Here is a 21,130-nt window from a genome sequence, read left to right on the forward strand (position 1 = left end):
TGCATATGAAGCATATCATATGCCAAAAGAAGGAAAACAAGCTCTTCAACACAGAGATCCCACGCTTTTTGGCAACATTACAAACTACGCACTGTTGCATGTCTCCTATCAAAACAGACATCTGGTAAAGTCTTGCACAGAGAAACCAGTTTAGCACTTCAAACTGTACATAGCACTTATTTATAGGTAAATGTTACAAAGACTGGACATGACACAGTTATGTAGTCTGTTGATGTTCAGTATAAACAAAAAAACTGGAAAATGGTCCCAATCTGTAATGTTGAATTGGCAGCTGTCGGGAAGAAAGGAGCAGATGTTTGTGGATGGGTTTTACGGGGAGTCTCCTTGTTGGCAAGTGATACGACAAAACACTTCCTTGTTGCACTTTCCCAAACACATAATCAACCAAAGAGACATTAGTGGATGTAGCCATTGTTGTTCTCAGTGGAGCAACATCAGCAGGAATGTCATGGTAGATCTCAGAGTGTGGAAAATTCAGGTGGAGGTGAATTGAACTCCTTACACAATTTGTGCCTATGAAAAAGACAAAATAAAGTATATATGCTACCTTTTTCATTTACACCTTTAACTACCTCCAAAAAAGTCATTGCGACATTACAGGAATAATAATGAGAAGAGAGAAGAATCAAGAACCTGATACTTTCTACCAGGCTTGTTCTCACACTAGTAAAGTAGCAGAGAAACAGCTATAGTTGGAATGTGAAAGCAAATTTGCCTAAAGGTTATTCCAGACATGGACCTTTGTGTTCCTTAATTTCTTATCATCTCTCTAATGCTGCTATAATAAACCCTGGTTGGAAATCATGGCTCTACTTTAGAGCTGTTAAATAAAACTGTTATATTCTTTTAAAGCACCTCTAAAACATACTGTTATCATTGGTTTGGCTTCATTATTTTAGATTATGTCTGTCTTAGTTTTAGTTTTTTCATGTTTGTTTGAATCATTTATGTAGAGCACTTTTTACTGTATCTGTTATAACGTCATTAAAGGTAATCAACTAGAGATTTTTATCGTACCTCTTTTAGACTTTACACTCAAACATTGTTCAGAGCTTTTAAAGTTAACTTGAGGGCAGACTTCAGTACCAGTTAAACTCATGTATTAAGATTATAAATTGTTTAAGAAGTGCATTGCATGTTTTATGCACAGCCACTAACAATCAAATCAAATGTATTACAAGTACGTGTCATTTCTTCTGGGTAATAAATGAGCGATTATCTCTCTCCCAGCCAGTCTCAGCAGCTACATTGTGTTATGTAATCTGTCTCGCTCTCTCCTCCCCTCTCTCAGTGGTGTGATTTCATGGCTCTGCTCCTCACTGCCTGTACACCACCTCTGTACTATGTAGTGTCATGATGGGATCTGTGCTCCTATTGGCGCTTTGGACAAAGTGTCCTCTTTCCCCCAGTGGGAAACCACGCCCCTTTGGGAGGCCCCCGACCATGTACGTGTGTGTGTGTGTGTGTGTATGTGTGTGTGTGTGAGAGAGAGAGAGAGAGAGAGAGAGAGAGAGAGAGAGAGAGTATGAGGCTATTACTAACCGTGTGGACTGGTCTTTCAGGCTGTGTGAGGTGAAAGAAGCTCTGACACACTTTTGTTACATGTTACAACTATGGACATGGTGAGAATTAACTTCTTGTATTTTATTAATCTTCTTCAACATGTCTCATTATTTTGCTTATGTTCACAACACTGTCACAGTACTGGGTGTAATTAATAAAGTATGTTAAAATCTCAAAATGAACTCTACTAAACGTTTAGTTTTGTGCGTTTTGTCCACGTCTTATGTGATTTCTGTCCTACAGATCTTACCTGTGGTGGTGGCTGCGTTTGTGGTGGCAGTGACGGTCCTGTACTTCCTACTGCGAGGCTCTGCAGGAGAGAAGAAGAAAAAGCTACCTGTCACTCTGCAAGATCCAACGGTCAAATATCCTCTCCAGCTTATAGAAAAACAGGTAGGAGCAGACATACACGCACATACACACTCTTAACAAAGGATCAGACTTCCGGTGTATGTTCACTGAAGTTTTAAGACCTTAATTCCTGTGAACACACTTACATTTAAACCTGATGATACAGCAAATTTAAGGGGCACTCCACTAATTTAACTCATGGAGTTCAGTTTACTCATCATGAGCATTACTACTCCATCTATAAAAACAGTCTGTAGCTCTTGAGAGACCTGTGATAAGCTTGTACAAATAACCCTGATGACACTCCTTGGATTTTGACCATGAGTTTCCTAACACTATGGAAGTGCAATATTAAATTGCTGGGATAAACCTTAACACATATTCACTTGCAATGATCTGAACTTACATTTATAGTCTAGTTTGTGTTTTCTGCAAAACACATGGTTTGCCAACAAAAAGTATCACATGGAACTGATGAAACCCTGAGGTTGAACATTGTCATGTTTAGTAAGTCAACCACAATTTTTGCTTTAATGACAGACTATAACAGACAAATATAAGATATTAGTTATTCTATTATTTAGGAAAATATAAATGCCCCATTTATATGAATATTTGTTGTATATGTTAAATGTATATATTGTTAAATACCAAAACTGATCAAAATCAAATGAAGATATGCATAAAATACCATTAACACACAGTTTCCTGCACTTTATGGTTAGAAATATATAATCTTACTCTACACAGTCTGACAGGATCATACAGCTCACAGAAAACTCTAAGATCTCCAAAGAATCCAAGATGAAGTTGCATGAGTTTGAAATGACTGACCCACCAACAGGACAGTGAAGTGTAATGTGTTTTAAGCCAGGGGATCCAGGATAGCAAGGTTATGTGCTATCATGTTTTACTATGTGTGTATCCCTTCCAGGAAATCAGCCATGACACAAAGAAATTTCGGTTTGGCCTTCCCTCTGCAGCTCATATCCTTGGACTGCCAGTAGGTACGGAAACACTCTTCTCCTCTCTGCTGATGACTTTCTATCAGTGCTTCACTGTAAGACTGTGTTCAATATTCATGTAAGCTTTCAGTCAGTCCTCAGTGTACTGCTTATGAAGTTTTAGCACTTCGGCCTTATACTTGCTGAGGATTAGTCCGTCTTGATCTATGACTACTCCGATCCATGAATCCACCAGTTGAAGTGCCACACATCAGAGGATAGTAGGTTACATTCAGGGAGCAAAGATGAGATTAGAAAAAGTCTTTCAAGAAAAAAGCATATGCTGGTGTATCAGAGCTTCATAGTGTCCCAAATTTTAGTGAAACATACTGTAGTATTAGCCACTGAAGACAGAGCTGTGGAGGAGCATGAAGAACCCCAATATAGATTTGAAGATTCCTATCCTTACTCCTCTCTGCTTCTGTTCCTACTTTGTATTCTGCACCAGGTCAGCACGTGTACCTGTCAGCTAAGGTGAATGGCAGTCTGGTGGTGAGAGCCTACACTCCAGTCTCCAGTGATGCAGATCAGGGACATGTCGACCTTGTGGTGAAGGTAATTAAACTCACTGATATATGACACATAAGAGAAAACACCCTAAAATGGCCGAAAGGATCTACTTCATTGACTTTTTTTGATATCTTATGTCAGTAGCACTTTTTATTAGTAAGTCATCCTTTATTAAGTGTAGATTGTAACTCATGGCTTTTGTGATGACTGTAGTTGTTCAAGCCATTCAAGCCATTAATATAGTTGTCAAGTTGTTAGGAAGTCATTATGTGTCATATGCCAGTAAGAATCAGTTGGAAGTGAAACATAACTGACATAATGTAACAATGCTGAACTGACACATAACACTTGCTGGAGCCATGCTGGAGCAGTATAATGGCTTATACCAGAGACATACTACAAATAGTTAAATAATTAATAGCAGTGATAAAGCTATCAGTCACAGTTTTCGAACACTTTACACAGAGTAGCGTATTAGAAGTTGTACCTTTGGTACATTGGCAGGACCTAAAAAAAGGTAAAAATCTAAGAAAGTAAAAATCAAATTCATTTAAATATGTAATGTTTAAAAAGGGAGGCTTGTCAGACTTAAGCCTTAAAGCTGATTTAATCAATAGCTTCATATTAGCAATGGATCCAATGACATCATCTGACATAAAGGGGTTACTTGTAGTGACAAAGTGACAGAGAATTATCACACGACTCTGCAGTTCTCTACAAGTTGAAGCATTTTAGTGTCTCTTAGCTTGTTGTTTTGGTTTTATAGTCCACCACTCACCACACGCCAATGAAAAACCAAATAGCAAACAAAGTTAGTGACTAGCTGGTGAACTTAGTAGAGCATTTAGCAGCTCAACAACCAGATATTTCCGTGATGGTCATGTTCAAAATCATGTTCCCCAAATCAACTTTATAAGGTGGTAAAACAGTGTTGAGTTTACAGCATGTTACATTGAGGCTAACTGGCCAAAATAATCCATTAATATGTTTTAGTTGTAGGTTTAGTTTTGATATTTTGGATACAGCTTATCTACATTGTGACCTTTTAAATAGAATAATTAACAGAAAAAAGAAAAAAACTGAATGCTCTAAAGAGCCAGTGACAGACAGTAACAGATCAAAGACTAAAATTGTGTTGTCATTCCTCCAGGTGTACTATAAGAACACTCACCCATCCTTCCCAGATGGAGGGAAGCTGTCTCAGTACCTGGACAACATGGCTGTTGGAGACACCATTGACTTCAGAGGACCCAACGGACTGCTGGTCTATAAGGGGAATGGTATGATGTGTGTGTGTGTGTGTGTGTGTGTGTGTGTGTGTGTGTGTGTGTGTGTGTGTGTGTGTGTGTCTTTGAAAAGAAAGATTTAGAAATGATGAATACACTACATGTATTAGTGTTTATATCCCCAGCAGATGTCACTGTGGTACTATCTAAGACTGTGTCTGCGCTGCTTGGCTAAACTAACATTGAGACTTCCTCTCCTCTGTTCAGGTCAGTTTTCCATCCGACCCGATAAGAAGTCAGAGCCGAAGGTTCGGAAGTTTAAGCACGTTGGCATGATCGCTGGTGGAACAGGTTCATTTACATTTCTTATGAATTATTGATTCAGAGGAACATCATAGATGTGCAGCAGGCTAAAAATCTCTGCAGAATGAAATATTCTCCTCTCCTCTCAATAAGTGCAATTCCTGTAATTGCACTTATTGCCTGTTAACTAAATAGAATTTGTGTTGTAGATAAAGGGATTGTTACTGCATAAAGGTAAAGGAGTGAACAGTTCTACAAGTGTTTCTCACTTTTTAGAACACTTAGAGCTGTCATAGAGTTTAACTTACAGGTTCATTTGATGATATTTTCTTTGTAGTCCCACTGTTGACAATTTCATTTTAGTGGAAAATTAGAAAAGGCAACATTTTTCCTCTTCGCCATCCCCTCAGATACACTTATACATCCTCTGAGACTAACTTTGATGCCTTTTTCAATCACAGGTGTAACTCCCATGCTGCAGTTAATTCGCAGGATCACAGAAGACCCCAACGACACCACCAAATGCTCTCTCATATTTGCCAATCAGGTCAGTTCAGTGCAATACTGTATATTGTTTTGAGAAGTCTTTCCTCATATCCCAATGATGAATAGTATTACAGTAGATACATGAAAATCCCCTGGAGAAATAACGTCTCTGTGACATGATGTCTCTCAGACTGAGAAAGATATTCTACTGAGGGAGGAGCTGGAGGAGGCCAAGAAGAATCATCCTGACAAAGTGAATGTCTGGTTCACACTGGACAAACCTCCACAGGGTAAGGCAGTTTTCTTTACATGTGGACCTAAAAAAGGTCTGGTGGGCCCTCATTTCACTGTGTTGCGTTTTAGACCAGGTAGAGGGTGCTGTTTTTCTATCACAAACAATTAGAGTTTCTTACAATGACTGATGCTACAGGCGGTGGAGAAATCTTACCTCTGACCAAAGAAGCATAGTATTTATGTGTAATATGAACCTAATTTTGCACACATGCACTACAAAACATTTGTTGCACAATGCAAAGAATGACTTTACATGAATGCTAATGCTGTTTTGTATCTGCTGGATGTGTCAACAGGTGGTAGTTTGTGATACCAACTTCACTAATTTGTGCGATTTTTAAACCAAACTGATTAGTGCAACTTTAACAATGCTTTTGGTCATAGATTCAGACATTCAGATACAATATCAGTGTCAAAGTTTTCAAAATGAGTGGTTGCACTAGTACAAGAAACTCTCTCAAGCTCTCAAACTGCACTGTAGGCTATAGAGGTAAAATAATCTTACCTCATCTTTTTGACTAAGGCAACTCAGTGAGAAACTGAATGACTTTTTAAACAGACTTTTAGCCATGACTCTGTAGATAGCAATGTTAGTGCGTCACCACCAGACTGAAATATTTCATATTAACATTATGAAGTTGGCATGGCTCCAAGTGAAATGTCTACTACTAAATTTGGTACAGACATTCATGAATTGTTGTAACTTTTGTGATTCAATGACTTTTCCTCTGGAACCATCATCAAGTCAAATTTCATGACTAAACAAAACTAAAGACATGTCGTTTATCCTCAGCTATAGCCTACTTCATCTTTAGTGCTACTTAGTAAATGTTAGCCTGCTAACAGGCTTCACTAATGTGGTAATCTTTGTAAATGTTGGCACTCTGAGCATGTTAGCATGCTAACATTAGGATTGTTTGAAGTGCTGCTTTCTCAGAGCTGCTAGCGTGACTGTAGACAATTGAGTTTAATTAAAGTGACAATTATACTTAATATCAGTGTTTAAAAGTGCTGCACCTTTATTTAGCAATAATTAGCATGTGACCAAAACTCTAAAATGTGTCATCTGGTACTTATGTAATGCATTTACATAGCACTAACAACTCAAAATACAAAAATATAAAAATAAAATTACACGTTTGACACTATACTTTTACACTTTATACTCGCACTGTCATTTGAATGGTCATTTCAAAATTCAAAATGTTACTGAATTAAACATTGCACATTATTTCTTATCATGTATGACCTGATGCAAACCCTTTATATGACTAGCTTTATCATGTAACTATACAGGAGATATATGTGGGTATAAGGATAGGCTAAATAAATCAGGCAGGTCTTTTAGCTTCACTGTTGAATATTCAGAGCGGGTAACTGAACAAAGACTCCTCAGCTGAAGAAAATCCCTGCAGGCCGAGAAGGGAGATAGCTCCAACAAGGTGTTACAGTAGCTTAGCAAAACTCTCATGTCTTCATTTGCATAATCCTTAAAGCGAACAGAAATTAATTAGCATAATATTGTTACATAATCTCTGTTGTCAAGGCTTTGAAAGCTGCTCGTATTCTGTCTTGTTGCGTCTTCATTAGTTCCACACAGAATAGAAATCGGCCCTTCATTATTATTCATTAGAAAAGATTTGCTTGCTCCTCCTTAGTAGTGTCATCATTTGCTTGCGTTGGAAGGAAATGAACAAACCTCGTGTGTTTCTTCTTATTAATGACTTAATTGAAACGATGAGCAGTGATCTTAATTGACACCTAAAGAAGAGTAAAAACTAGGCAGATCATTTTTTATCACAGATTTTATTCCTTTTTTTTATGTTCCATCTCTAATCTATGAGAAGAAGAGATCACTGCTGCTGCTGAGGCACAAGGGAAAGAGAGATGAAGTAAAAATCATAGAAAGCAAAAGTGTTTAATATTTAGTATTCTCTGGAGACTAAACCATAGATGTGACAGCTTGGTAAATCCTGCCACATTATGCTCACACAGAAGCAGGATAGTATTTTGGCTATAAATATGCATAACTGCATCAAAAGTTGGAACTTTTCAGAGATTCCATAGTAAATTAGTTTTGCAGCAATAAAAATCAAGTTCTCTGTGTCTTTCTCTCTCTGTTGTCTTCTCTAGACTGGCGCTACAGTTCAGGGTTTGTGAACGCTGACATGATTAAGGACCACCTCCCGGCTCCGTCCAGCGATGTTCTGATCGTCCTGTGTGGTCCTCCGCCGATGATCCAGTACGCCTGTCTGCCAAATCTAGACAAGCTTGGACACAAAACAGAAAACATCTTTGCATACTAATTTTGTAATTTACCACAAAGCTGGTTTATTCTCTGTAATCATCCAGTCACAAAACACAAATCACTGTGTGAACACTGTTGATGGTCTAACACTATCCAAAAATCACAGGGGTATTATGTATGCCAAATGCTGATCAGATTCTTCTCTACTCAGGCTCTATTCTTGTCATTTAAGCATACGTGATTTTTGATGTCACTGACTCAATGACACATGGTGCAAACCTGTACCATAAATTGTGTATGTATCAAAATGACTCAGTAACATAAAGCTTTCTAGAGACTCAGGTGTACTACAGAGTGTCAAACTGCCTCATTGTGATGACCTTTTATACAAGACAACTGTCATTTTTTAAATGAAACGACTTTTTTGTGAAATAAAGACATAAAAACACACAAATCCACTGCAGTTCTTCAGCTGAATCATTTTATTTGTATTGCAAATGTTCTGAAACATACATATCACATATCATGTCAGCTGTGATACTTTGACAAACATTGCAGATAAGAACCTGCCACTTCCCTTTTACAAGGCAGACTGTGTGCATCATCGAAACTGTAACTATATATATATACACATGAAGATCTGTGCTGAATGACAGTGACAGTCTGTAACACCACTTGGTTAATTTATGGTGAGCTATTATATCATGAATATTCTATGCAGCTACCAAACAGAAATAGACAACAACAGTGACTCCAGATTTAGACATACATAATTGATATAAATAATAATATTACAAAAATCTAAATCATAGAGCAGTGTGCATTAGTTAGTGTGTATATTATTGATTTGTTTGTTAATTGATTTGGTACAGTCAGTTGAAAGGTCCAAAACATGCGAATAAGTAGACCGTAATTGTTTTTTTCAATAGGCTACTTTACAACATATACAATAGTTAAGACTTTGGTGGTGCGTTCAAGGTCCGCAGTCCACATTTTCAACGCTCCATGAAGGCAGCAGCGGGCAATGGGCGTGTTTCTTCACCAACATGTCGGCGGAGGAGTAAAACTTTACCGTCAATATTTAATAAGTTTAGCCGGTTTAGCTATCACTCTGTGGGATAATATGGTGTGCAATCGAGGCGTAGGTTTAGTCAAACCTTTGCAGAGTGGTTTACTCTGCAGGTTTGTAGTTTTAGTCGTTTTTATGAGCGTTAACCTGCCTGTTTCTGAGAGTGTAGGAATCAGTCCGGAGAGATGTCTCATCTGGGGTCCAGGGCTGAACCCAGATATAGTTCTACCCGTCCGCTTCTTCATCATTCAGGCAGTCAACTCTAAAGGAGAAAACCTGACTCTATCTCCAGGTAAAACCTTTATAAACACGGTGTGAGCTCATAATGTCGTTCTGTTCAAAGCAGCATCAGTGAAACGCTAGTAGAGCAGCTAATGCCAAGCTAATGTTCTACTGCATCAGTTTAAAGCTAGGAAGGAACATGTTGGAGCTATAGACGTGGTTTGCTATCAATGATTGTTTATTTCAATGAATGTCGACAAAGCAAGGCAGCTTTATTTAAACTGCATTTCATACCCAGCTGCAACTCAATGTGCTTTACATTAAAACAAACATTTAACAGTAAGAACTGGAAACAAAAAACATACAATTTGAGAGATAAAAATAAAACCCAATAATAGTAAAAAAAAAAAGAAAAAAAAAAAGGGAAAACATTTAAAAATACAATTCAAAACAAAAAACTCCACTAATGAAAAAAAAACTGGACTAGAATAGAGCATTAAATAAAAGTTTACAGCATAAAACAATGATTTGCTTTAAAAAGCATTCAAAGGACATACAGTGCAAATGAAAGATTACAATTGAAAGTGCTTTAAAAGAGCTCAATGATAAGCACAGGAAAAGAGAAGTGTTTAAATAGTCTTGTTTTGAGCTGACAAAACTCATTTAGTGTTCATCATTCATCTTGGATGCCCTTTAGCTTTGATACAAAACCAAATCAACCAAATATATGAAAATAGTGTGTGTTTCTGTAATGAAGCAGCAGCTTTGTTGTTGCAAGATGAACCAACAGGTCAACACGTCTGTCTCTCAATGCTCTCCACTTGTGTCTTTTAGGTAAAGACACATTTAAAGTGAAGATAAGCTCCCAGGACAAGAATGAACACCTCCGCGTCCATGTCCCTCCACCTCTGGACAGAGGAGACGGCTCCTTCTTGGTGAGGTACCGGCTGTACGGGACTGCGCTCAGAGGCCTCACAGTCCAGGTCCTCCACCAAGATGCTGCTGTTGCCAAGTCACCCTACACTGTGCCAGGTCTGTGCTGTGCCATGCATTATAAACACAGGCACACATTCACTGAAGGGCTGTAAGAGAAGAACACATGATCACTGCATCACCAAAGTGACCACACGTATATGCACAATAGGAACTTACTGTAGGAGGAAGTCTCTTTGAGCCTGTCACTGTTAATTAAATGGCCATCCTGTTACTTTACCGCCATTTGTGGCAGTTGTGTTGCAAATGTGCCGAAAGCACAAACATGTTGCGTCATGCTTAGAGAAACTGAGGAAGTTGTTAGGCTCAACTTCAACTTGTGAAACACACTTGTACGAAAGTACAACATTTGCTAAAGATGAAATGGATCTCACTGATGAAGCCTTCTTCTTGACCAGATGGAGCAATTGTCACCTTCCTTTGAGTTCAGTGGTTTCTCTCTTGTCTAACCCTGATTTTGATCTTTGATTCTCAGGTCCAGTCTATCATGAATACTGTGACTGTCCTGAAGCGGACGCCTCCGTCTGGCAGAGCGTCATGCAGTGTCCCGCTGAGGAGCCTCAGATGCTGGCAGACTTTAAATCTTTTCCGGCAGTCGACCTGCAGCAGCTCAGACAGGAAGTGCCTCCGAGATTCGCCAATAGAGGAGGTATCATTCACTACGCCATCATTGACAACCAGCTGTACCGCCGCACGCTAGGAAAATACACCGACTTCAAGATGTTCTCGGATGAAATACTGCTGTCTCTGACCAGGAAGGTACGATATATACTTGTGTTTTTGCAGCATTATGATAGAGACTGATATGATCTTATTTGGCCAGAGATGCACTTCCTGTCACTTACTCATTACTGATCTTTAATGTGCTGTTGAAGGTGAGGGTGCCCGATGTGGAGTTTTACGTCAATGTTGGTGACTGGCCGTTAGAGACCAGGAGAGCAGATTCTAGTCCCGGGCCTGTTCCAATCTTTTCCTGGTGCGGCTCCACAGAGACACGAGACATTGTCCTCCCCACCTACGAGGTCACACACTCCACTCTGGAGACCATGAGAGGTGTCACTAATGATCTGCTGTCTATCCAAGGCAATACAGGTAACACACGCGCGCACACACACACACTCCCGAGCCACTGCAAAGGCTTGATGTAGCAGTAACGTGATTCTTTGACTGTGTAAATTATGTTTATGGGGACAAAGTTCATACATTTGTCACTGCTCTGCCTTGAATACAGGTACTTAGTATTCCTCTTTCATCCATTTCCTGATAATAAAACTGACAAAGTATACATATATATACTGTAAAAACCAGTGTATAAGTCTCACTGGTGTAAGGCTATGAGTTTCAATTAAACCTTTTAAAAAAACACAGTAACTTCACATATTTGATACAGTATGTATCAAATATGTGTGCTCACTCGGGTCCCAAAAACTCTTCATCAGAGTCTGTCACTGTTGGCAAATATTGCACCCAAGTCGCTGTAAGTCTCACTAAGCACCCTGTCCTCTGACTCTGTGTCAGTCCCAGAGACAAACAAAGCATCATCCTCTGATCCATCCAGTGGAAAAACAGTACAGTTAGTGAATCTTTTAGGCTTCAGATGTGTGTTCATACTGTGTGTCTCTGCCAGTGTGCAATAAAAGCTGCTCGTCCATGTGCTTTTGCACATTGCACTTCAACGTCAGTGTGGTCTGTAAATACTGAAACATCACAGCGACTTGTATCTGAAATACTTCTGATCAACACACTGAATCACCACCTGCCTTTCAACCGTTCTTGATTTGTTTTAAATTTCTCTGTACAACATACAGCAGTAACAGGTCTATTTTCTTTAGCTGCCAAGACAGCTGGAATTCGCAGTGAGTGCCTGACTCTGTCACTGTTTTCAGGACGTTATCGTATTAATGCTAATGCTAGCTTACTGAGAACACCAAGAGCTGCACACTTGGGCTGCTACTTTAGCTAAGTTGTGCTAACAGGGCAGGTATCATTATGAAATAACATTAAACATAGTGAAATATTGCAACAATAATCTGACTCTGTGTGAGTCCTGGAGCAGGAGAAAGCAGCAGGTGAGCCAACTGTCAATCACAATTGTCAATCAACGCCCACACAGCAGACGTCAAAGCTATTGTAAGTTTTCACATCTTATTAAGGGAGCAATCATTTACAAAATGATCACCAGCACACTTATTAGAGGGCCTGAATTTAGTGATTGAGAACAAAATGACTCATTGAAAAAATTGATTGACTTTGTATTTCTACAGAGAATTTGATGCTTTTTGAATAGGAGTCTAATGATGGTCCAGATTGACCAGGTGTTTATATGTCCACCAGGGGGTGCTAGAGGTTGTTTTGGTTGTCTAGAAAAAAAAGTGATGTACTTCACCACATTTATGCATGCTCAAACTTACTAGTTTAATTTTGAGTACTATTAATATATCTTTTAAAGTGTCTTGGATCCATGCTGAACATCAGTCTATCTTTCTAATTGTTGCAGCACTTCTGCAAAAATTAGTTGATTAATCGGTAAGCCGATCAAGAGAAAATGAACTGGGGACTATTTCGATAACTGATTTATGGTTTTGGTAATTTTTCAAACTATATATATATAACTAAATATATATCTATTTGAAGTTTATTTTAAAATAGGTCCTGTTATATTTTAAGCTACAAAACATTTGTAATAGGCTTCTAACCTTTATTACTGTGGAGCCTGAAGATTTACCATTGACATTAATCCTTACACTCACCGGAGTGTTTTGGGAGACAAATCCATTGGTAGCCCCAGACTCTTGAGATTAAATCAAGAGTCCATCCTGATTAAATAAATATATATTCTATTATTAATGTGTAGATATCTCTCAGGTTCTCCCACAGCTGTATTTGCAGTCGTCCCTTGTGTAAGTGGTTTTGCTTTTTAATCAGACTCCTGTTAGAGAAAGTGACAGTTGACAAATGTAAACAAGTGAGGAGAAGTAGCCACCCTCACTTCAGGCTTATCTTATCTTTATAGTGCATGTGAACAAAACTCATCAACAATTAGTAGACAACGTTTTAAGCACCAGTGCAGGTGGAATATTCAGTCATGTATTGTGTGTGTAATTATTAATGAAAGTCGATGACTTTGGAGCTCTTTGGACAGCATAGCTTCTTGGTTCCTGCCAGCTTTGATAACATTTGCAGCGTTTTTTTCCAGAGCCTCCTTGGGCCACCAAAACAGATAGGGCATTTTTCCGTGGTCGGGACAGTCGAGAGGAGCGTCTTCAGCTGGTCTCTATGTCCAAGAAAAACCCAGAGCTGCTGGACGCAGGAATCACCGGATGGTTCTTTTTCCGAGACAGGGAGAAACATATCGGCAAGACACCGCTTGTTGGATTCTTTGACTTCTTTAAGGTGAGGAAAACATTTAGAAATAAATATCTTTATTCTTATGTACTGTATATCATTTCTATCCTTTTGGCCAAATTCTTGCCCCACATGATGACTATGCTGTTCATACTCAGAAGCACATAAGGACACTTTTACATTTAAACATTTTTACCTCTCTCTTCAGTACAAGTACCAAGTGAATGTGGATGGAACGGTGGCAGCGTATCGGTTTCCTTACCTGATGCTCGGGAACAGTTTGGTTCTGAAGCAGGACTCTCCCTATTATGAACATTTCTACAGCCATCTCAAAGCTGGCACTCATTACATCCCCGTGAAGAGAAACCTGTCAGACCTGATGGAGAAAATCAAATGGGCCAAAGAGAACGATGCCGAGGCACACGAGATTGCCAGAGCAGGTCAGGCGGCAGCCAGAGAGCTGCTGCAGCCCAGCAGACTCTACTGTTACTACTACAAAGTGCTGCACATGTACTCAGAGCGGCAGATAGGACAGCCAACACGACATGAAGACATGGTGCCGGTGCCTCAGCCGGACGACAACACCGCTGTGTGCACGTGTGAGCGTAAAAGCCACAAAGAAGAAACGGTTGTGAAGGATGAACTATGATGGACACAGTCTTTAGTCTTTAATGAATGTCATTTCTTTCTCAAACATTCCTGACATGGAAGGAAAATGTGAATTTCACTGATGACCATGTTACACTGCTTTCATCTTGGACAGTAGAGAAACTTTCAGGATGTCTCTGAAATTATAATTCACATTATAAAAAAATGGTACAGTATTTTGTGTTTTTTGTACCCTTTGTAAAGTTCTGGTTAGTCATGCAAGAAACTGCAGATACAATGACTGTTTTGTAAACGTGCCTTGGATATTTTTTAATGCATTTTTATCTTAAAATAAATACATGTGAAATAAATCTTATTTTTGGTAGTTTACTGGGAAGTCCTTATTGAACATAAGAGAACCTTCATTTTAGTTATTCACGTTTTTCTTTCAATCACTAACAAGTTAATTGCAACATGTCTTAACACTACTGTACATACAGTGGATGCTACAGGGTCCATAAATTCGAGGCTAATGCTAGGCTTGTCACAATAACTACTTTTGTTGGATGATATGTTGTCTCGATATTATTGTCATTTGAAGACCATTTTAAACCATTGATGTAATGATAATATACATTACATTATGAGCCGGGACAGAGTTATTCACCTTTAATTCTTCTGCAGTCTCCACTCAGGACATACAGTGAGGAATGGAGCTATCTACTTGCTTAGCCAATGTGACATGAATAGCCTCTTAGCTGCTAATGTGAAGTGTGGCAATACTGAGGTCATGTCCATGTATCATATGATAAGGCCATTTTACAGCCCTCTTACAAATGTTTAGTTTACATGTAGCTGTAGTTTGGTATTCAGATCGGATCAAGAAGTCAAAGTCAGGAACAATGTACGCCCCTCATTTTTACACGCAGGAACAATATTTGTCAATTCAAATCTTTTATCAAAATTAAAACACAACACCACAGTAATCCACATAAAAACAACTATGTTAATATTCAAATTACATAAATATTGTGACAGTAGTTGCAATTTACATTCAAATATTTAGATGTGTTTCACTGGTGAATAAATTAATGCTTTTGTTAATAAATGATAAAAACTAATATTTCTTCTTTCTTCTTTGTGTACTTTTGGTCCCCCTCACTGTATTTGGGAACATTTAAACTTAATTTAAGAAGACAGCATATTAAAAGACTTAAGTTTTGTAACCCTCTCCAAGTTTAAAAAATAAATAAATCTATATCATAGATTTCCATCCAATGATGTCTGTTAGCCTCTGTGTAAATAAAGTGGTTTGTTTCTTAGCTACTGTACCCCAACGTAACATGCCACCCACTTTCCTTACAGAAACAGTACATTCATTGTAATTTTTAAAGTAAAGCAGTCAAAAGTATTTATATGTAGATCAAGTGTTTGCCCTCCTCCAAACTGTAGAATAAACTATGCTGAAGTGTTGCTGAAGCTACTCAGTCATCACTGAGAACGAAGCACCAACTCAGATCACATTTACATGTTGTTTAGGCACAGTGAGACTTACATGCAAATGTTTGCACTGAAATGTATCAAGTCATTCTTTGGTGTGGTCTCTGAAGAACAGATATGCTAGATATGCAGATAGATACAGTGACCTGTTGTCATCATCAGGTGAACACTACCTTTAAGGTTTACATCTTGGATTAAGGCACAATAGTTTGTACAGTTCAGTTCTGTCCTCCAGAAAACTGTAAAAGGCTGCTGAACTTTAAATCACATTTAATAGACCTTTTTCATATTTGGTGTATCGTACCTGGAAAAGCACAGGTGTAACTAATGTCATTCACAATGACTCTGTTCTATTTACATGCAGTAAGTTATACAAGCAAGCAGCCTTGAAAAAAAGTGCAGACATAATTTAAGTTATTAGTTACACCTGTGTTTGGCTAAATGTCCACTGTGAGAAGGTTTTGTTAAGAACATTTTGGATAAACTGATTTTAAAGGGAATCTTGTCAATATATCTATTTGAAGGGTGTTTACTTGAACATACTGAAATGATAAAATACACATGGTCAAATTCACACTGTTGAACACAATGTCTAACAGTCAAATCCAAACCCCACTAAAACTTCTTATCTTTGAAATGGACCAACCCAAACAGTGTAAAACCCTGCAGGTCTGTGTGTGGGTTTTTTTTATCTGTTCATAACCTTTTGAAAAACAGGATTCTAAGTAAACAGCTGAAAGCTTTGAAGTGGTGACAAAGTTGTACGCAATCAGCCTTAATGATGGCAAAAAACAGGGAAAAAATGGCCAGAATATTCTTTTAAATAATTCCTACTTTATCAAATTCAGCATCCTGGCAGGTCGGAGGCTGTTTGTCAAGAAATGAATCAACTGCCTCCTCATTGTATTTGCCGTTAAATATTAGTCCCTTTGGTTCAGCTGAATTTAATCATGAGAGTGAGAGCGTCCCCTTCTTTCTTGGTGACTATGGCCTGCATCATTCCTGTAGGTGTATGGAGATACCTCGAGCCTTTGAAGAAGTTCTCAATTAAAGCTCTGTCAATCTTGTTGCACTTCCCGATGGCCGCCTCGAAGTTGTTGCTGAGGACACCGTAGATATTCCCTGTGTCATTTTTCTTCCCCAAGAACAAGAACAGGGCGTAGCAGTCCTTGCCGATGGAGGTGCAGAAATCTATCATCCTCTCAAACATGTTCCTATTGCTGGACGCCATCTGAGCCATCTGGACTGACTCGCTGCAGGCCTCAGGGTTGATGCTATCCTCCTTGGCGCCCTCACTCTCGGGCAGATGCAGGACCTGCACGGCAATCTGGATCCGAGGGTTCTTGGTGGGCTTCTCTAGCAGGGCCCACACCCAGTCAGCCCCCAGGAGGATGCGTTGCTCGGGCGTCATGGCTGTGCAGTTGAAGGTGTCCGTCATGTTAAGGTTGACGCTCTGGGTGATGTAGGTCATCAGGAAGACCTATGTGAAGATGGCAAACATACATGATACAATTTGATCCCTCCAGAGGGACAACAATCAAAGTATGTACAGTACCAAGTGAAAAGTTTGGACACACTTTCTCATTCAAGTCATATCACAGGGACTGTGTATCAAAGCTCAAAGTAGTTACCTCAGTGAGAACCTCGGGTCTGGGGTGGAACTTGTTCTCTGGGTCCTGGAAGAGAAGGTACTCCTGGGTTCTAGACGAGGCGGCTGAGATGCAGTCGTTGAAGAGAGGTATGAAGTCATTCGGCTTGGTGGCGGGGGGCCTCCTCAGCGTGGAGAAGATGCTTGGTCGAGGTGATGTGTCTTGATAGTAGGGGGGGCAGCTGGGGTGGTCACGCTTGAAGTAGGAGACGTTCTGGAAGGACCTAGGAGAGTGTTTTCTGATGGTCTGCCCCATGATGGACTGATGACAGACGGTGGGAGATCAGAGGGTGGTCTCCCTAATACACTGGAGAGTAGAGTTGAGGAGTTATAATTTCAAATAAAATGTAATCTCAAATGAACATATGGTTGGTAAAAGCTGAGTTTAGTGGTTTGATAGCTGTGTTGCTGAAGTACAAAGAATCACCATTTGTATCAGTTTTGTTACACCATATGGCAACATTCCTCCTGTCCTTTCTCTCATTTAACAGTTAACAAAAGTCAGTGCTGCACATAAAAAATCAACCACTTTTCTTTGCACCAATTCACTAGAAATACTAGCTGTACAAATGAATACAGGTACTCACCAGGATGGGTCTGGAAGTTTCTGCAGTTCCAACTCCACTACCTGCCCTCTGCTCCTCTCCCCTGCCCTGCTAAGATACACAGTGTGTTCGTGTGTGTGTTGGTATACGTATGTGGAGCTATCCAACACTTGAAGTTTTAGAGAGGAGTTGCTTCTGACAGTGTTAGCAAAGGTGTGGTGTTGATAACTAAGTCAAATTTTAGATAAGTCAACAAAAGACTCATCTTACCAGTTAACCGGGAGTAGCAGTTTGTAAATTGGGTTAAGCCTGAAGGGTTTGACTGTTAAACAAACACATAACTGTTTTAAGAAGGAAGCTCAAATGAGGACATGTAGGTTGCGACAACTTTTCATTTGACTTTGTTGTGGATATGGGGGGAGTTTCACTTTAACTTGGTTAAGAGGGTCTTTCCAGGTCTTGTCTCACATTATATTTCAGCATAAAATCTGGTATTTATGTTTCAGATGATTGACTTTACTCTGTCAGTGTGTGCATGCATAACTGTACACATATATAGTGTGACTGTGTTTACTTTAGCAGAATTGTATTTCCTTTCACATTACATGCTCAGTATTTCCAAAAGCAGAGGACCCAGTGTGTCAAAGTGTTTTTTATTGTATCAGTCATATATCACAATCTACTGCCATGTGGAACCATTGCGTTGTCATTTTTGCAGTTAAACATACTTTTTCTAAAAGTACAGGTTTTATTTCTTCCCTAAGTGGTCAGGATGAGTTACACTAATACAGACCTAAAAATCAGTGCTGTACCAGAGATTATAGGGGAGAACAGGGTAAATGTAACCCTAATCTGTGCTCATATTAGACAAAATATTGTCAGGATGTTGAAATCGTTTGACATCCATGCAAATTAGAGCCCAAACAATATGTTCTTTAAGAGTTTACAGAATATATCATCCAATATTCATTTTTCAATATAAACACACAACAAAAAACATTTTCCACAACTACACATTAAAGCAGCATTGAGTGTTAGGCAGCAACTTGGGGGCAGCAGAACAAGCTGAAAATACAACATTGACATACTGTTGATGCATAAGTGTTGACTAGTCATACATGCAGCAAATACAGTGCAGCATTTATCTTTCATGTGGTGTCGTGTTTCTCTCTACCTGACACATTTAAGTTCAATATTCACTCTCCTTTTAGTTCCATTTTAGGATCTATCTCCTGAGAGAAATAAATGGTTTTTGACCTTCTAAATGCTCCACCACATTCACCGGTTACTTGCTAGTCTTCTTTTTGTTGCTGTGCAGACAGTGTACAGTGGTACTTTGAGCTTCTTCTCTAAAAACAGTTGCTTTCTGCAGCTGGAAATGAGGTTGATGACAGTGCTGAGACTGAACCAGAGCAGTCAGGTTGAAGGCCGTAAAACCAAAACAATAAGTTGAAAGAAACTTTTTGTCTAGTTTGTGCTTTTACAATGTTTATGAAGCATATTCTAACAAAATAACTTCTGGTCATTTTTACTTATTGTAAAAATGGAAAGCTGAGCAAATTTACTTGACGCTGTTGTCATTGTGTATGTGTGTGTGCGTTACCGTCTCATTGACCAAATTCCTTTTCAATCTGACTTCCATTTCTTTTTGTGCTTATAGTCTTGTGCACTCTTTCAGCACAGATTCCAGTAAAAAAACTAACATATCATATAACTGCCATTAAACAGGGACGGTTCAATTGACCCTGTTCTCCCCTTTGATATTTCCGCACAGTATATACACTACACAGTGGTCAGTGTAATCATTAGAGAGTAAATTGCATAGGGAAACATAGAAAGCAGTAAAAAATGACTACACAGAATAGGGCTGGGCAATATATTATGTCACTATCATGATATGTTACTAGGTATCATCTTAGATTCTGGATATCATAATATGGTGATATGGCATGTTGTCTTTACCTGGTTTTAAAGGCTGCATTACAGTAAAGTGATGTAATTGTCTGAAATTGCCAGACTGGTCTAGCTGTCTAGTATTTGCCTTTACCACTTAGTTGTCATATCCACATTACTGATTATTATTGATCAAAAACCTCATTCTGTAAATATTTTGTGCAAGCACCAATATCTCTACAATATTTTAGCAATATTGATATTGAGGTATTTGATTTTGTCTATATCACCCAGCCCAAGAATGACTTATGAAGTTCACTTTATTATAATAGAAATAAAGAAACTAAAAAGTTATATGAACTTTCCTGTAAGCAACACTTGACCTTTATTTTCCACATCTACAGTGTGACTGCAAGTGTTATATGAGGTATCAGCGGCTAGTAGAAGTACAGTACAGGAAATTAAAAAGGTATTCAGACCCTTTTACTTTTTTCACAATTTGTTATGTTGCTAAAATTGGTCAAATTCATTTCCCCCTATCAACCAACACGACATCCTGTGCAAATTTATTAAAAAGGAAAAACTGAAATATGACATTATGTTCTCATACCCTTTGCTGTGATGCTTGAAAGTTAGCTCAGCTGTCTTTCATTCTTCATCATTTTTGAGATGTTTCTACGCCTTGACTGGAGTCCACTTTTAATAAATTAAATAGTTTGGACATGATTTGGAAAGGCACACAACTGTCCAAATAAGGTCTTACAGCTGACAATACATATCAGCACAGACCAATGCATGAGGTTGAAGGAACTGCCTGCAGAGCTCACAGACAGGATTGTGTTGAGGAACAGATCTTCTGTATTGAAGGTTCCAAAGAGCACAGTGGACTTGAACCTGATGGTCACTCTGACTGAACTTCAGAGATCCTGTGTGGAGATGGGAGAAACTTCCACAAGGACAACCATTACTGCAGCACTCCACCGATATGGGCAAAGTGGCCAGACATAAAGCCCAGACATATGAAAGCCCAGTTGGAGTTTGCAAAGCACCTAAAGGACTCTCAGACTGTGAGAACAAGATTCTCTGGTCTGAGTAAAACCAAGAAGACTGTTTGGTCTCAATTCTAAGTGTTATGTCTGGGGGGGAAACCAGGCAACGCTCATCATCTGCTCAACATCATCCCAACGGTGAAGCATGATGGGGCCGAAAGTTCACCTTCCAACAGGACAATGACCCTAAGCACACAGCCAAGACAACACAGAAGAGGCTTAGGGAAAACTCTGTGAATATCCTCGGGTGCCTGACTTTAACCCAATCCAAC

The 21,130-nt window shown here is 39.0% G+C and overlaps 3 protein-coding genes across 3 annotated transcripts; 2 read left to right on the forward strand and 1 right to left on the reverse strand.

Annotated features, from left to right (window-relative positions):
- Positions 1-1,506: 1,506 nt before the first annotated feature.
- LOC128358910 (NADH-cytochrome b5 reductase 2) lies at positions 1,507-8,356 on the forward strand. The gene is made up of 9 exons (XM_053319312.1): positions 1,507-1,643; positions 1,828-1,977; positions 2,870-2,942; positions 3,388-3,494; positions 4,600-4,729; positions 4,943-5,026; positions 5,440-5,525; positions 5,655-5,754; positions 7,892-8,356. Exons 1-9 carry the CDS (start codon positions 1,635-1,637, stop codon positions 8,062-8,064), a joined length of 912 nt encoding a protein of 303 aa, XP_053175287.1. The 5' UTR covers positions 1,507-1,634; the 3' UTR covers positions 8,065-8,356.
- Positions 8,357-9,060: 704 nt separating this feature from the next.
- poglut3 (protein O-glucosyltransferase 3) lies at positions 9,061-14,653 on the forward strand. The gene is made up of 6 exons (XM_053319310.1): positions 9,061-9,367; positions 10,132-10,329; positions 10,766-11,049; positions 11,166-11,382; positions 13,487-13,683; positions 13,844-14,653. Exons 1-6 carry the CDS (start codon positions 9,130-9,132, stop codon positions 14,282-14,284), a joined length of 1,575 nt encoding a protein of 524 aa, XP_053175285.1. The 5' UTR covers positions 9,061-9,129; the 3' UTR covers positions 14,285-14,653.
- A 1,627-nt stretch (positions 14,654-16,280) lies between these two features.
- rep15 (RAB15 effector protein) lies at positions 16,281-18,004 on the reverse strand. The gene is made up of 3 exons (XM_053319314.1): positions 17,959-18,004; positions 17,355-17,678; positions 16,281-17,203 (listed from the first exon to the last, which is right to left on the reverse strand). The coding sequence occupies exons 2-3, from the start codon at positions 17,625-17,627 to the stop codon at positions 16,658-16,660; spliced, it is 819 nt and encodes a 272-aa protein (XP_053175289.1). The 5' UTR covers positions 17,628-17,678; positions 17,959-18,004; the 3' UTR covers positions 16,281-16,657.
- Positions 18,005-21,130: the final 3,126 nt, after the last annotated feature.

Source organism: Scomber japonicus, chromosome 5, assembly GCF_027409825.1.
Source record: "Scomber japonicus isolate fScoJap1 chromosome 5, fScoJap1.pri, whole genome shotgun sequence".
Taxonomy (NCBI): Eukaryota; Metazoa; Chordata; class Actinopteri; order Scombriformes; family Scombridae; genus Scomber; species Scomber japonicus.